Here is a 17,062-nt window from a genome sequence, read left to right as displayed (position 1 = left end):
TGAACAGACAGACAGGTTGAAAGGTGAACAGAAAGACAGACCTGTAGGAACCGGATGAGGTAGCAGAGCACCAGTTTGTTGATGTGAGGGAGGCTGAGAACAACATTAACAGCAGCTGAGGGATTATCATAGTTCATGACACACTGCTCATAAAACTCATGAGGAATCACAGGCTCCTCCAGCTCTCTGTACCACAGCTTCAACAGAGACGCTAAAGTCACACAGAGAAAGAGAGAGAGACAGCAAGAGAGAGAGAGATAAGGTTATTATATGATATCAGCATGAGGTGGGTTTATTACTTTGAGTTTACATTGACTTGCTTCTTAAGAAAACAAACTGTAATGTATTTATGCCACACGTCTCATCCTTCCTAAATTCTTGATAAATGTGTAAAATGGACTGAACTTTGATGAAGTATATTACAAAGAGATTACCATGATGATGTGATTTCTTTAACTCATAATAGCCACATTACTATATGAAGGTCAGAGTGGCTTTAGTTTAGTAGGTCACTGGGTCAACTAATGAACTACTGGGTCACAACCCAAAATATGGGTCATATTAAAAAGGTACTAAAAATGCAAATAATATAACCATATTTGTGCATTGTTCTCAAAATACATAGACATTAAAAGCTTTTCTTGATATTAGATTCATCTGTCATGTGGTAACACAGCAAGTAAAAATACATTAACAATTGACTACACACCTTTGATCTACAAAACTATCAATTATCCTATTCCCACGCAGGGGTTAATTGGGATTTGTTATGTGGGGGGGGGGCTCTGGTGGGAGGGGTACTTCAAGGGGTAACATGTTTAATACTGATGATAGCAAAGCCACTGGTGTGTTTCAATGACATTTCTTGACCTCTGATAGGATTTGATAAGTTTCAGCTTTAAAGCTGTGCCAGAGGTTGACCCAAAATATTTTAAAAAGAGCATCTGAATTTTAAATGATGCAAATCTATGAGTTTGACACCCTATATCCATTTGTTGCACATGTCAATATGCACAACTGATCAAACTTTAAATGAAGTTAAAAGAATCAACCTCCTTGAATAATTCTAGGCATAAGATAGGCTACCCCAAAAGATTAAATTAACAAGAAAAGGTACAACACACAGTACTGTATCATCAACATGTCTTAGAAATTAGCCATAGAGATTCCCTATGCTGGTCAGCAGCTAAAACAATCATATAGTTAGGATTTGTGTAATCAAAATACATTATTTTATTAAACTATACAATAGTTATATCCAGTGTTATCCTTAACATAATGTAATTAGATGAGTGACATACATACTTTAATCCTTTACACGTTTCTAGTCTTCTATGAAGTTTTCTCGACGTGGGCACCATTATTACCTCTCTCTCTCTCTCTCTTTCTCTCTTTTGCTCTCTCGTCAAATGATCCTGCGTGAGAGCGCGTTCTTGAAGTTCTGAGTTTTTTTCGCTTGAGTTGCATAACTTGCGCGAAGATGCATTTAAAGGGAAAAGCGCGTGTTTTCGCGGCAATTGCGGCGCCCAATTCGCGTCATTTTCATCGCCCCGTGTGAGGACGCGCCTGGTTGTATCTTTGCATTGACTTTGTATGTAATCTGCTCGCGCAAATCGTTGAACTTGCGTTGGTGAGTATGCCCCATAATGAATGAAAAAACATTATTCCCTTTGCGTCAGTGCACACGCACCATCGCAGCAAGTACACTGGCAAGAGCAGAGCGCGACCTTCAGCCTATGTGCCGGGGCTTAGCCCCGGACGGCCCGGCCCAATTTAAACCCTGTTCCCACGTAATATCCTATTGTATATGTCGTCTGAGGTAATGCGATGGGAAACATTTATATTTCAAACATTATGAACTACAGTCGGATCCGTGTTCAAGAGTTGAGGTTGACCTCTGACCCTATATTACAAAAACCCATCGCTTTACATCAGAAGACAATTAAGGCCAGATTTACTAAACGGGGCAAATAAGTGTGAGAGCACAATTTCAAAAAGGCGCCAATGGGAGTGGTAATATCTGCGGACTGTTTACTAAAAAGGCAAAATTATAATAACACAGCCCCAACATCTGATTTCCATAAAGACCAACACATCAACTAAGAGCAGCGCAAATTAATACAGGGTCAAAAATAAGCAGAGCTGATGAGGTGCGGGGTGATCTACTACCGCCTGAGGCGCTTGAGTTCAGCACCACAGACATCACAGCGGAAAATGTGTGGTGTGAAATCCCAGTTAACGAAGCCAAAGTACACTGAAAAGAACAGGTTTACAATAAGTTTTTAAACTCCTGGTATTGTGTGACTTCTCCTAGTGACTCCTCTTTTATTTCCTCCAGCAAATAAAAAATAACATGGCTTGGCAAATTATATTTTTTGTTTCTCTGGCATACCAAATAGGCGATGCCTCCTCCTATCAGCAACAATTGCCATTCAAGTGCAAAATGGTTTAAAACATGCTTTTTTCGGTGTAAAATAATGGCACAAATTCTATCATCACACGATCGCGTTGTTTGAAAAATCATAAATTTTGCATCTGAAAGGGAAACTCCAAGAAATGCATATGCAATAAGGTCAGTCGTTAAAAGAACTACACCACACTTTTTGGCGCTAATTATCCACTGTCATTATTTAACACCAAAATGATGGCGCAGCTGTTAGTAAATCTGGCCCTTTATATGGATTAGTTTTTGATGGATGGATGCATTTTTGAAGTTTTAAAAATGGGGCAATAACCAATGCCATTATAAAGCTAAAAAGAGCCAAGATATTATTCAATATAACTCTGAAAAAAGAAAGTCATATACACTTAGGTTAGCTTGTGGGTGAGTGAAATATGTGCTGTTTTTCTTTTTTGGGTGAACTGTTAGTTCTGTTGGTTAATGTTGAATTGTGACTTGTAATGTAATGGTCATTGTTAAATTTGTGTTGTGAGAATGACTGCAGGTTTATATGAATGTTGCTTTCAGCACATATATATTCAGACGGTCTCATGACAGATTCAGAGCAGCACAAGTGTGTTAGTGGGTAATATAATAAAGCTCTGACCTGGAATCAGATTTCTAGAAAGCGTTCTGATGGAAGACACTTTGTGAATTTGGGTCAATCGATAAAACCAAAGCTATTCTGTAGATGATTTGCAGTCAGAAACAGAAATCATATATTCTAACTGTTATGTACATAAACACATGAAAAGATCCTGAAATATTCGCTTCAGTAAAAGGCTTGTGGGAGCTGTTGCTTCTCCCACTGTGTATGTGGGAAGAGAGCGAGCTATTTATATTCCCAGAGAAATGGGCCGTTGCAGAAAGCCTCAGGATACAGGTGTGTGTGTGTGTGTATATTTTACAGTAGAAGAACAGGACTAATGTACCTGTTGTATTAACAAACAAATTCTTCCACCACATTTTAGAAAGCAGCTACGTAACAGCAGTATCAATAATGCACCACTAACCATTTAAAAGCCTTTAGTCAGACAACAAACAGTCATCAGCCAATCAAATCACTGCAGACTGAAGCGGATCGAGTGGATCTTAGCTGTCACACGGCAATGTCAAACATGCAATGATTTAATCATGTGATGTATAATACAGGTTTATTCTGCCGTCCAAAGCGAAAGCGCAGTAACTACACACTTGGTCGAAATTGAGTTAAGGCTTGAAATGAGCTTTATGACATCTGTTCTGTCTTGTGACAAAGTCTCCTGGTTCAATTTTGTCCCGTTTCAGAGAAATGAGGGTGTCAAAATTGCAGTAACTACAAAATCCATGCTAATACCAAGGCAAACCGCAGTAAGTGATGTTACTGCGTTCTGGCTTTGTTTTTCCAGCTTTGATACCGCAGATACTGCGGTTTCCCCCGATCGTAACACACAGAAACAACAAACCATGGCACAATCCCGCGGCCAAATGATGGTTGAACTCCCGTTAAAACGCAAAAAAACAAATACTGGTAAGGAAGATAGCTAAATAATACCTCATGCTAAGGCAAATTACAGCTTTATAAGTAGTTAACATTGACTAGCCAGCTGCTAGCAAGTTTTGACCTACCTGTGCTCGTCCATTGAAGGCAATATCCTCTGACAATAATGATATAATCTGATTCAAGCGCATTGGTGTTTGTTGATTCGAACATCTCTCCACTTTTTAGGCAGCTAATCAAATTGTATTGACAGGGGTTACTCCTTCAAAAGTTTGATAAGAGTCTGGTAAAGTTTTATTGTTAGGCAAAGATAGCGGAGCCCAGTCAAACTGACGAGCGCAGCCGGGCCAGCAGAAAACACACTATGTGAAAAAGTACACTTCCATAATAAGTGCTCTTTCTCCACTAACTAATTTTGTAGGCTACTTACTATTAAAACATCTAGTTTAGTACTTCTTAAGCTAATCTTAAAAATATCTAAGTTTACATAACTGTGCTACTTTGAGATGAAAATTAACTAAAATGTACATACTGTTAGTTACCACTTATAGTACATTTGAAACAATAATATCTTTGGGACAAACATGTTCTTCTATTTTTAAATTATGTTAATTTTTAACTACTGTTTTAAAGTAAACCTCGTCTAATGTAATTTTTTTAATAAATAAAAATTAATAAAGTGAGTTAAATACTCTCTTTGTGGTAAAAGGAGCATTTTTAGCATTCACAAACATAAATAAAACTATTACAGTTATTAAAAACAATCAAAATGTATTAAGAAGCATGAGAAAAACTTGAATGAACACATTTAGTTCGTAGATACTGCACTTTGCTTTTGCAATAGTGTTTTAGTTGTGTAAGGTCTTTCAAAGGCAGAGTGCAGTATCTGCATTTTGGGAGTCAAAGGTCACATCGGTGGTCATGGTTTTTATCTATAAAAAATTTCTTCCTAACAAGGCATTACATGAATGCATTACCACTAATCTACCTACAGCATGTTTGGCTGGCTAGTGTAAAAACTTTAAAGCCATTTTTCTCAGTTTCAGTGTTTGCGTAGATACTGCACTTAGGCTTTGGAGGGCAGTATTGTCGTTAAAGGGCTTGTTTGTTGATAGTGTCATTTATTTAAGGGATGCTAACAACACATTTCACTCAACATAAGAATTGAGAAGTGCAGATGTGTATTTTTTATCACAGTTCACACTTATGATAACTTTCGTATCATTACTAAAGGCCATACACACCTGGAATATGTGGATCCTCGAGTCCTGGCGGCACTTTCCATTGGTCAACCTGTAATTTCAGTGCGTTAACTTCATCTATATCTCCTGGCACCCTGAGACACACAAACACATAGCATATACGGTCACTGGTATAGTGTATGTTAAATACTGTGAAATATACTTTACATTAATTACTATGGTATATACACTGTAGATGAAATCCTGTGAAATATACTTTTAATACTGTTTATATTATCACATTAAATATAGCTGAATGTGCTTTACATTAAATACCGTGGTACTTACCGTACATTAAATATAGCTGAATATGCTTTAAATTTAAATGCTGCTGAATATGCTTTAAATTAAATACAGTTGAATATGCTTTACATTAAATACAGCTGAATATGTTTTACATTAAATACTGTGGTTTTAGCATACATGAAATACCGCTTAATATGTATTAAAAACTGGTGATGCTACACATGAAATACCGTGGTATATGCTTTACATTAAATTATGTTGAATATGCTTTACATTAAATACTGTGGTATTTACTGTACATGAAATACTGTGGAATATGCTTTTCATTAATTACTGTGGTGTTTACCGTACATGAAATACTGCTTAATATGTATTAAAAACTGCTGATGCTACACATTAAATAACGTGGTATTCAATGTACATGAAATGTCGCTGAATATACTTTACATTAAATGATGGTGAATATGCTTTACATGAAATACTACTATATATGCTTTACATTACATACTGCTGAATATACTTTACATTAAATACTGCTGAATATACTTTACATTAAACGTGAGTTTAATGACATGTTCTTTGATGGCCAAATAAAAAGTGCATTATAATCATGAAAATATTCATGATGTGCGGTTGTTTACTGGACTTCTCTCTTGAGTTTTTTCAGCTTGGCAAGTTCTCTTAAGACTGAACTTTAGCTTCAATGACAGTCACATCTCATTAGTCTTGGATCTTAACTCACTGGACAAAAGCTGAATGGTGGTCTGGGATATCAGCCCGAGGGTCAAAACTGAATCAAATCCTGAGACCCTCCCCTGATAGGATATAAGTGATTATTGTACGAGATAAATGAAACATGTTAATGAAACACATCTGACCTAAAGATTCCTTCAGTCTGATCTCCGTTCAAGCCGAGCACTTCCTCTGAGAGACGCGTCTGTACCCATGGTAACTGATGGTCAGGGTACCGCTCCTTCTGCATTGCCATCACTTCCTCAAGAGACGAACCAAACATGGAGGGCCTGAAGATGGCATTACGGGCGTGAGCGATCTCCTCCAACGACGGCTTGTTCAAACCCTTCAGACAGATGCACACATAATGAGGATAATCCTTTTCAACATTTGGCAACCTGACAAGGTCAGACAAAACCGTCTTTGTGTGTGAGTGTTAAATGAAAACGTGGCTTTCCTCCAAAACTTACGATCTACATGAAACGTGGACCGATCTGAAGTGCTCTACATAGGCAGCCACTTAATAGCAACCTCACTTAATTATAAATTAGACTAAACAATGAAAGCAATTAGTTTTGCTTGGTTCACCTTATGTTTATAAAGCAATGCTTTATGGGATTGCTTTCTCTGTGACATTATGCTGCAATGTATTTTTTAGCTTTTCATGTGGAACACATCTATGATGTATTCAATTCTGTTTAAATAGGCAACATGCTAGGTTTCTGGATCAGAGTCAATGTTGAAGCATTACCCTGCTGGGCGTCTGGCACACATTCACACTTACACACAGTGTCCTTTAACTGCCCATTTCACTCGCTGCACTCCCCTCAGGCGACTGGCATCGAACTATTAAAACTTTTACACATGCATGCATATACAGTACCAGTGTCTTTCACACCAAAGCACAGCGCACTGAAGTATAAATCCTATAAATCCTCATCACACAGATGTTATCAGATAAGAGTGTTGTCAATACAGTACAGTACATCACAACATAATTAAACTATTAAAAACATGCAGCCTGTTGTCATGGCGACATCTCGGACAAGTCAGGAAACTGAATGTTAATTAAATAAATGTAAACCAGGCTCAACCAGAACCTCCCACCACTTTACAGTTTAACATTGCATACGATGCCAAACATTCAGAGATGAACAATCTATTAAACAAACAAGAAACCAACAAACCTTCTTGGCACCCGTAAGTGCCGCTTTCTGGAGTTTACGGTAACAGTATTTTGCATAGCTGCTTATCGCCACTCCTGTAAGAGAAAACACATACAGACATCACTTACTGCAGCAGATTCACTAAAATAAACTGGGCTGCGTTCCCCGAAACCTTCTTAGCTCTACGTCGTTCTTAAGTTGTACCTTAAGCTGTACCTTATCGTTAATACGTGTTTCCCGAAACGTTCTTAGTTACGTATCACTTCTGTAAGTCATTCGTTCGGAAGGTTGGTCTGGAGCACTCTTAGCTTTACCTTATCCCACTTGACTCCGCTAGGGGCCATGACTGTGATAAAAGTTTGTGTAGATTGCAGTCTATATAACTAAATATCTGTAAAAAAAAGTTGAAGTACACTCCGTGTTAAATTATTTTTAAATTTAAAGAATAAAACATTCACATAATAAGACATCATTAAACTGATGGTTGTTAGATTTTTAATTATTTTTTTCCAACTAAACATCAGCTGCGAACTATTATTACAGGCCTAAGAAACTATAAATATATAAAAAAAAGATTTTGGGTGGAGGAGTTGGTGAAACTATGGCAGGCAGCAATAAAATGAATCTTACCATTTCATTTGTGCATTACACATCCGTTAAATCTTTACTTTACCGGCTATTTTAGCTGCAATAAAACAAATCAAGTAAAAATTGCATGCCACGGGAGCACATTCATCACGAAATCATAATTGTTGATTTTCCATAATATTATTATTGATGTTAAGTCGACTTTGCATCAAAGTTTTTTAATGTTTTCTAACTTTGAGGCAACTGCATGCCATATTCTTTATAAACACTCAAAAGAAACTGCTCCACTTGATTAGCTACTGCTTGTAAAAAGGTCAACAAATTTTCCACATTAAAACTAATCAAAGCTAAAATCTAAAGCAATCATAATATATATTTATATATCACATAATATATATTTTTATGTTATATTTAAGGTAAACAGACAGGCGCAGCTCCAGCAATGCATTCATTAAGCTTTATCCGCATTGTAAACGCGCTGCTTGCGCATCCAGTGTCCAAGCACAATAAATGCGTGAACTAATGAACAACAGTTTGTTTTTAAATATTTTAAGTGTAATGCACAGCCAACCCAGGTGACTTGCATGACCCACCTTTGCCCTGTGCAACGCATTTATTGGGAACCCCTAATATAAATTATCCTTTAAAGTAAAGGAATAATGGATGCATTGGAGCAGTTTATGCATGACACTTTTGGACATGAAGTTGCCGGTTTTGCACGCGTTTGATATAAAATAAAATATACAAGGTTTATATTTAGTTGTTTGCAGTTTGAAATATTTTTACAAGATATTCCTAATAAATGTAACTATTTCTGAAATGTTTCTTTAATAAAGAACACCACTATCTCATGATGCAGCGAAGTCCCTGTTACATAAAGTGAATAATTGATTGTCGAGCAATCGATATCAACCAATTCAGCACCATCGCCATGGACAGCACCTGGTAACGTCATACGTAAGAAAGAATCCCGCTAAGGTATAGTTCGGGAAACACGCCTAGAAAAGGTATACCTGTAGTTAAGGTTTAACTTAAGAGTCTTCGTAGCGCGCTAAGAGACAACGTTATCGGGAAACCCAGCCCTGAACATGATTCATGCAAATGAAGCGGTGCAAATGACGCAATGCGAATTGAACATTTTGGCAATTTGACGTGCAAAAATCGTAATTCGCACCGCATTAACTAATTAGGAGCTTGCTCTAGTAGTGACGTGATTATGACCTAAGAAGCAGAGGCAGAAACACGAAACAACAACATACATATATATATACATATTGAGACTACAAGCTAGCTCAAGCTGGCAAATTGAGCGTATTTGTGTCCGAATTTTACACGCGAATGATGGTATTTTCACGCACAAATGATGTTTTTTTGCATGCGGGAATTACAGGATTTTCACGTGCGGATGACGAGATTTTCACAAAAGCGAATTACGAGGTTTTCATGTGTGAATGACGGGACTTTCACGTTCGAATTACGGGAATTTCACGCGCGAATGACGCTAATTTTCACGGGCAAATGATGAGAAATTCACGCACGAATGACTAGAAATTAACGCGCGAATGACTGGAATTTCACGTGCAACTGACGGGATTTTCACGGGCAAATAATGAGAATTTTCACGGGCGAATGATGAGAATTTTACGTGCGAATGACGAGAATTTTACGCGTGAATGACGAGAATTTCACAAGCCAATGATGGGATTTTCACGTGCGTATGACAGGAGTTTCACATGCGAATTATGCGAGTTAACTCAAAATGTCCATTTACGTGCGAATAGTGCTATATATTCACAATATATTCGCTTCATTCGCATCTGGTATGCACTAGTGTTGGGCGATATGCCCCATTTTGAGATCATCAGCCTGTAAGATTGCCGATACACAATAGTATTGGTGGGTGGGGCAGTAGTTTACTCATATATTTATTTGTTCAATTTTTTACTAATTTATGACAAGTCACTTGATTGATGGACAAAAAAGAAGCAAGAGCAACACTGTCATGACAGCAACCTTCTTAAAACTCATGCTATTAATCCTAGCGCGAAAAAGTCCAGGAGCTCTAAAATTTCCTGCGTACCAGGGAGCGGGAACAACACACTCGCTGGTTTTAACCCTCTGCACACTAATAACCTCTCTAGTGCAAGGAAATGATGCACATTGCATATTACAAGCTCATGTGCAAGGAAAAGTCCAAATCATGCGCATTACAGAAGGAGTCAATGCTGCGTGCATTCAGGTCTGAGCAAGAGTCCAAGACGTCCAAGTCCAAGAGTCGCAAGAGTCCAATACACAATACTATCGTCTATCGGCACAACCTTAGTATGAACGCACAGTAATAGATTTTAATTCTAACAATATTTTATAAATTTGATGACTTGGACTGAATAGTAAAGGAAAGCAGCCAATCAGACCCCAAAACTCTTTAAACTTATTCAATACTGTTTAAAATCAGTGGATAACTACTTTAAAGATGCTAAAATATACCAACTTTTTATAGTTCCATTTGTGTTATTCCATTTTTCATTTTCCATATGTTACCCTCAACTTACGACAAGTTGTGTAGGTGACCCAATATTTATTTGTCTTTGAACAAGCATTTTGCCTAACCCAGTTCCCATCCTACCCTTGGTGTCATTCAGAGGATCCATGTGTCTATAGATGTAGCCCTCCAGGTAGTTGTGGAAGCGAGGGGTTGGGGGGAAGAAAGCCAAACAGATGGCCATGAGCTCCCAGCCCCTCTGAAGGCTGTCATAGCGAAAGTTCTCGGTGGTCTGACGACACAGCTGGATATAAAGCTCATCTCTCAAACCCTGACAGCTCCATCCTCTCACAGCCACCTCCAGAGCCACCGACAGCGGGTCACCTTTCCCTCGACGATCCCCCATGTACGTCTGAATCATTTTGAAGAGATCCACGGCTTCGCGTTTGACGGTCCGGTCGTTGGTCACTATCATGGGTTTCTTGATGGGCTCACTGCTCCAGGCTAACATGTTAGCAATAGAGACTTTTCTCCTGAACAAACCCTGGGAGACAGAGTAGATGGTGTTAGCTCATTTGGTGAACTTTATCTCATCTGTATGTATTTATTATGTGTAAGGATTAGCAGGTACCTGCGTGTGCTTGTTGAAGTGTTTGGAGGCCCAGTTCTCGATGTCCGTCTCTGAGGACGGCTTGCGAAGCGTGAATTCTGGGAAAATGCCACAGCTCGCGCTCGGCATCATGTTTCGAGCGTTCCGGCTGGCTTCAAACTGAGAACACGCTCCCAGATCTTCCGACTTTGAAAAAAAGAAAACATTACACAGTGATGTTGAACAACAGGAGGTACGGATATTAAAAAAACTTATCTGGATCAGGACCTGAGGAAGTCAAGGAAGTGAGTAAATATAATAAAAGAGATTCAGTCCATCCCAAAAATAATGAACAAAATTGCACATAATATCCTTGAGGTAGAGGTCATCTCGGGTCTACTTAGATCCGAAAACCAGAGGTCCGACCCGAGCAGATTTGGGTCTAAAAGTTTCACTAGTGCCTCGGACACACGGGTCGGGTATAATATCAGTAACATCGGGTCTTGGGTTAAAATGAATGTGTTTTTGCCAAACGGACCCAAGAAGACCCAAACTATCTCACGTGTGTGCATCAAGTCCTTTTCCAACCCCTTTTCTGTTTGCCAAGAGTGCTTGCACCCTCATGTGGTAAATTTTCATTGAGCCAGACCTGTCAATCAATTTTAAATGCACATTTTACGTCGTCAAATAACAAACAGAAATAAATGGAGCAGTGGGCCAAATTGGTTGCAAGGCCACCAGGGTTTCTTTCTGTGTGAAACTCGGTGCTGTTTACATTCGGGTTAAAAAATTGGCACTGGGCTGGACTCGGGTCTACATTTCTGGGGTTTGCCTCTTTAAAAAAAAATGTATGCACATCGGGCTCGGGTAAAAAGTGATTCGTGTCATTTCGGGTTGGGTACATTTCTTTGGACCCGAGAAGACCTCTACTTTGAGGTGATAAGACTAGTGGTCCTCTGATATGTTTTTTTTTTAATGGCCGATGCCGATATTGAGATGGCAATGTGGCAGATTGCCAAATATAAGGCTGATATAACACAAATATTACTATAGTATAGTACTAACCGATGGGTGATAAGTTAAAAAAAACTAGTCAGGCAAAGTTACAGAAGCATGTACACAAAATAACACATACATTTATAAAACCAGCTGAATTATCAAGGACACGAAGACTTGAACTTCTGTCTCTCGCATGAGCACCACAGCTTATCAAAAGCAACCACTGTGCTAACCAATGCACCACATCTTCTGTTCTTTGAACGTCCCACAAACGGTTTAATAAAGTTGAGATCTGGTGATTGGAGAGGTTATGGATGTTTGACTTCAGCAGTGTGTAAAGTATATGGGTTAATGAGAAAATAATGGCTTTATATTGTTGGGTTCAGAAACGCAGCTCATTTGATCACTCAGAGTTATTATCTGACCCAATGACTCTCATGAGACTGTGATCGTATCATTATGAACAGCAGACCCTTGAAACAGCTGCCAATAGACATTGTGGTTTGAAAGGCGTCTGTTGGCTTTTCCAAATACAAATTCATCCGGATCTGGGAAATTAAGAGATGGAAAGACGACCCATCAGTTTTTCATTTAGCCCCAAGCTGAACCTCCTCCTTACTACACTTTTGTTTATATTAAATGTTTAATGATGGTTAGATTCACACAAACATGCCTGTGTTTTCCTGTCATGTAAAACTCAGTGGTAGAGCGTTGTGTTGGCAGCACAAACAAATGGTCATGGGTTTGATACCTATGCTGATAAAAATGTATACCTTGTGATGAACAATAAGTTGCTTTGGATAAAAGTATCTGCCAAATGCGTAAATGTAAATGATTAACACAATTAACTCAGTGGGTAGAGCATTGTGTTGGCAGTGCAAAGGTCATGGGTTCAATTCCCAGGGATCACGCCAATAAACAGGGCCGGATTATCCATAGACGGGATTGGGTGAGTGCCCTGGGGGGCTCCAGACTGCAACCAAATGGATCAAGTTTTTGAAGGAACACGACAACTTTTTGGGACTTTAGCTTATTCACCGTATCCCCCAGAGTTAGATAAGTCCATACATACCTTTTTCATCTCCGTGCGTGCTGTAACTCTGTCTGACGCACCCACTGCTAGCCTATCTCAGCAAAAAGACTGGAATTAAATAGCTTCAGCTAGAATACTGCTCCAAATAAGTGACAAAATAACGCCAACATTTTTCTATTTATATGTAGTTGAATAGTCACAGCGTGTACAAGTTTACTTCCAGTCTTTGTGCTAAGCTAGGCTAGCGGTGGAAATTTGCATCAGACAGAGTTATGGGACGCATGGAGATGAAAAGGCTATGTATGCACTTATCTAACTCTGGGGGATATCGTGAATAAGCTAAAATCCCAAAAGTCTGCATTTACTTTTAAGATGGCTTTGCGTGACACCCATGAAAAAAAATGCATCTTAATTTAAGAACTTTAAAGGTGCAGTGTGTAAATTTAAGCGCCATCTAGAGGTTGCAAATTGCAACCAACAGCTCAGTTTACAGCTCACCCCTTGCTTTTGAAATGCATAGAGAAGCTACGGTAGCCGACACAGGACAAACATGTCATGGTTGGAGGCAACTAAGTACAAAAAGATTGTCCGTTAAGAGCTTCTGTAGAAACATGGCGGCACAAAACGGCGACTTCCATGTAAGGGGACCCTCTGTGTATGTAGATAAAAACATCTCATTCTAAGGTAATAAAAACACAACTGTTTATTAAGAAAGGTCTTTATACACCACTGAAAATATAGTTTTGTATATTATTTAGCATTTCTGTCAAGAGATCCTTCTAAAAATTACACACTACACCTTTAAGACATTAGTACTTAAAACAATACAAAAAAGGTCATGTTTTGCAGTGTTCAGCATCGGTACAGAATTTACTCTGTGGATTTCCTTGCTGTTTTTATGAATGTGTCAATAACATGATCTTGTGATAATTCAAAAGTAATAAAAAATGATAGTTTTCATAAAGATAATGAAATCTTTGGATTGATTTTTCAATGCTCAATGATGTAATGCAATTTAAACCCAATAATGTTGTATTATTGATTAAACTGTAAAGTACACACTGTGGTTGTTTTAGTTTGTTATTTTTAGAAATACTGTAATTGTTTTTAATAACAACGACTATTATAATGAGAATCATCATTCAAACTATCAAAATTACAAACTCATACAGTATGATTGTAAAACATAGGAATGCATTACAGTAATAAGAATTATATGCATGTCATGCATGTCAAAACAATTATTGGTAACACTTTACTTGAAGGGCTGTTCATAATCATGACATGACACGTGTCATAAACATGAAGGAGATTTTATGCACATTTATGACAACTGTTATTAAGTGTCATATGTTCAGTTATGTCATTTTTAATGCAAAGATGACATTGTTTAAGATGTCTTTGTTATGACAACTTTACATAAACCGATACATCATAACTTGTCATAAATCTGTCATAAACATGACATAGCAGAATAATTATCAAACGTAAGAAACTACCTAGCTTTATGGGTTAACGTTACTTCAAACTAGTTTTTATGAACCCAACGCTGCAAGGCTTAATGCATTACTTTACTGTTTTCATTTAATTTTAGGTGAATTGGTCTCCAAATGCAATAAAATATCATTTTATTAATTTTAATTATTATTATTATTATTGGATGATTGATTTTATTTCTTAGTTACATGGAGGAAACTTAAAAAAACATTATGAACTGAAGAATATTTATAATGTTGTTATAAAACTATTTGACAGAGCATTAACACTTAATGACATTTAAATGACAAATTATATTTGTATACTACTGTAGTTGAGGTCAAGAAAAATATTCATGATGCTATTATAAAACTATATGACAGAATATTAACACTTAATGACATTTTAATGACGACATTATATTTGTACCACTGTAGTTGAGGTCAAGAAAAATATTCATGATGCTATTATAAAACTATATGACAGAATATTAACACTTAATGACATTTTAATGACGACATTATATTTGTACCACTGTAGTTGAGGTCAAGAAAAATATTCATGATGCTGCTATAAAACTATTTGACAGATTATTAACACTTAATGACATTTTAATGACAAATTCAATTGGTATCACTGATTAAAAAGTTGTTGGATTGGTAATGTCAAGTTGTCATGACAAAGACATCTCAAACAATGCCATCTTTGCATTCAAAATGACATAACTGAAAGAATCACAGTCATAAATGTGCATAATAGCACGTGTCATGTCATGATTATTAAGGTGTCATGTCATGATTATGAACACCCCTTCAAGTAAAGTGTTACCCAGTTATTCATATGCATGTATTTTTTCTTTAGATTTGGGGTCAATATATGAGCCAGGTTTGTTTTTGGTGAGATGTTTGCAGTAAATGTTGTTGATGTCTCGCAGTACATCAATGTTCCTAACATGAGAACTTACATAAGTCTCTTAAAAACTGCACATGGTGAAATATTAATGTGCTAACAGCAGGGCGTGTTTCTGTATGAATGTCCACAGACGACCACAGAGAGATGCTGAAGCTTTTATGTGTTTCTGGAAATGGAGTGACATCATGATTTACACACTAAGACCAGAGATACTCACACCCAAATATCAGCACTTTATCACAATGAATTAGCTCTGAAGATCTTTCACCTTTATAAATGAATGATGGTGCTACTTTAAGATATATCTAAATGATTGCCAATGTCATATTCATTTACCATAATATTTTACATGACACTCGCATGCATGTCCTGAATAAGATTTAGTTTAGTTAGTTTAGTTTAATTTAATAGAACCGCTCTCACATTATTTTAAATCAAATTTAACAACACACCTTTACTCTTTAGCTCAGGGGCCGTTTACACCAAAGCGTTTAAATGCGGCTCAAAACGCCAGGCGGATTGTAGGCGCTTGCCAGGTTTTTTTCAGCTTTGAAAAAACTTTTTGATTGCAAAGATACTTCTGCTTTGTTTATCTGTCGTAAACAATGCACTAGGGCTGTAACAATTAATCGTGCAAATGCGCGTTTTCTCAATGAATGAATTTAAAAGAATTACGGTAAAATCCGGGCACATCCAAAAGCCAGAGGGCGCTCTCGTGCAGAAACTCCCTTTGTACCACAGAAGAATTACCTTATATCGGCGTTCTTCAAATTGTTTCAGATATTTTCGTGATAATAAAGAATATTTTGAATGATTTTGTTTAACGAGTGTTGCTTTTTTAAACGCACGTTATAAACGACTCATAATGATTTTAGATTGATAAGGACTTCCTACTGACCGAAACGGCGTAGTACGCCGTACAATTCAGAAGCGATTTCAGACAGGTATTTTTAATGGGACACGCGATTTATCACTACAGCCCTACAATGCACCAGTTGGTTGCTGTGATATTTGTCCCGCCCCTCCTCCACTGTGATTGGACGGCCGCTGAGAAGTGACATTGACCAGCTGAGCGTTTTAACCAAAGTTGACATTTTTTCAACTCTGGGTGCAGCGCTGAGTGTGGACAGAACGGTCAGCCCAGAATTTTTTTATAAAGGATCCAACGAAAGGTTAAAACAACCAAACCAACCCAGCATAGGTTATATTACAACCCAATGGGTCGGTTTTGTGCCTTTTTGACCCAACGCTAGGTTGAAAATAATAACCCAGCATTTTTTAAAGTGTATAATCAAAGTTGATCTACTGTGAAGCTGTGCATGGTTTTATGATTTATTTTATGACTGTTTTATTCATTGTTAATCGACAACTGTTGTCTTTAAATGATGTGTATATACTGCAAATTAAACTGACATTGACAATAGTATAAACATGAGCTGGGCTTGTTCGCCATAATTGTTGTGAGTGGTAGCCAAGATTACATTTCACATTTATGTTTTTGGCAGACACTTTTATCCAAAATGACTTGCAGCGCATTCAATCCATACATTGATTTATTTAGACGTTGTCATGTTGTTGCCAAGGTTTACAGAGATGTTGCCTACTGTCCCAATTGGAGAGAGCCCAACTCTGGCTCTATAATATACTGATACTCCTGCAATGCAAATCTACAGGTTAA

The 17,062-nt window shown here is 37.6% G+C and overlaps 1 protein-coding gene across 4 annotated transcripts in view; it reads right to left on the bottom strand.

Annotated features, from left to right (window-relative positions):
- The window catches only part of arhgap39 (Rho GTPase activating protein 39), a 51,892-nt gene that overhangs the window by 5,214 nt on the left and 29,616 nt on the right, over window positions 1-17,062 (bottom strand). For 3 of the 4 annotated variants that reach the window (XM_065256483.1, XM_065256484.1, XM_065256486.2), the window contains 6 exons: window positions 11,007-11,171; window positions 10,520-10,919; window positions 7,327-7,400; window positions 6,286-6,485; window positions 5,165-5,256; window positions 42-211 (listed from right to left, as the gene is read on the bottom strand). In XM_065256483.1, the coding sequence (XP_065112555.1) occupies window positions 42-211; window positions 5,165-5,256; window positions 6,286-6,485; window positions 7,327-7,400; window positions 10,520-10,919; window positions 11,007-11,171 (1,101 nt within the window). The remainder of the gene's footprint in view (window positions 1-41; window positions 212-5,164; window positions 5,257-6,285; window positions 6,486-7,326; window positions 7,401-10,519; window positions 10,920-11,006; window positions 11,172-17,062) is intronic. The other variant, XM_065256485.2, reaches the window with a different exon arrangement.

This window comes from Paramisgurnus dabryanus, chromosome 12 (assembly GCF_030506205.2).
Source record: "Paramisgurnus dabryanus chromosome 12, PD_genome_1.1, whole genome shotgun sequence".
Classification (NCBI taxonomy): Eukaryota; Metazoa; Chordata; class Actinopteri; order Cypriniformes; family Cobitidae; genus Paramisgurnus; species Paramisgurnus dabryanus.
Note: the sequence above shows the minus strand (reverse complement) of the source record. Positions and strands in the feature narration are given on the sequence as shown.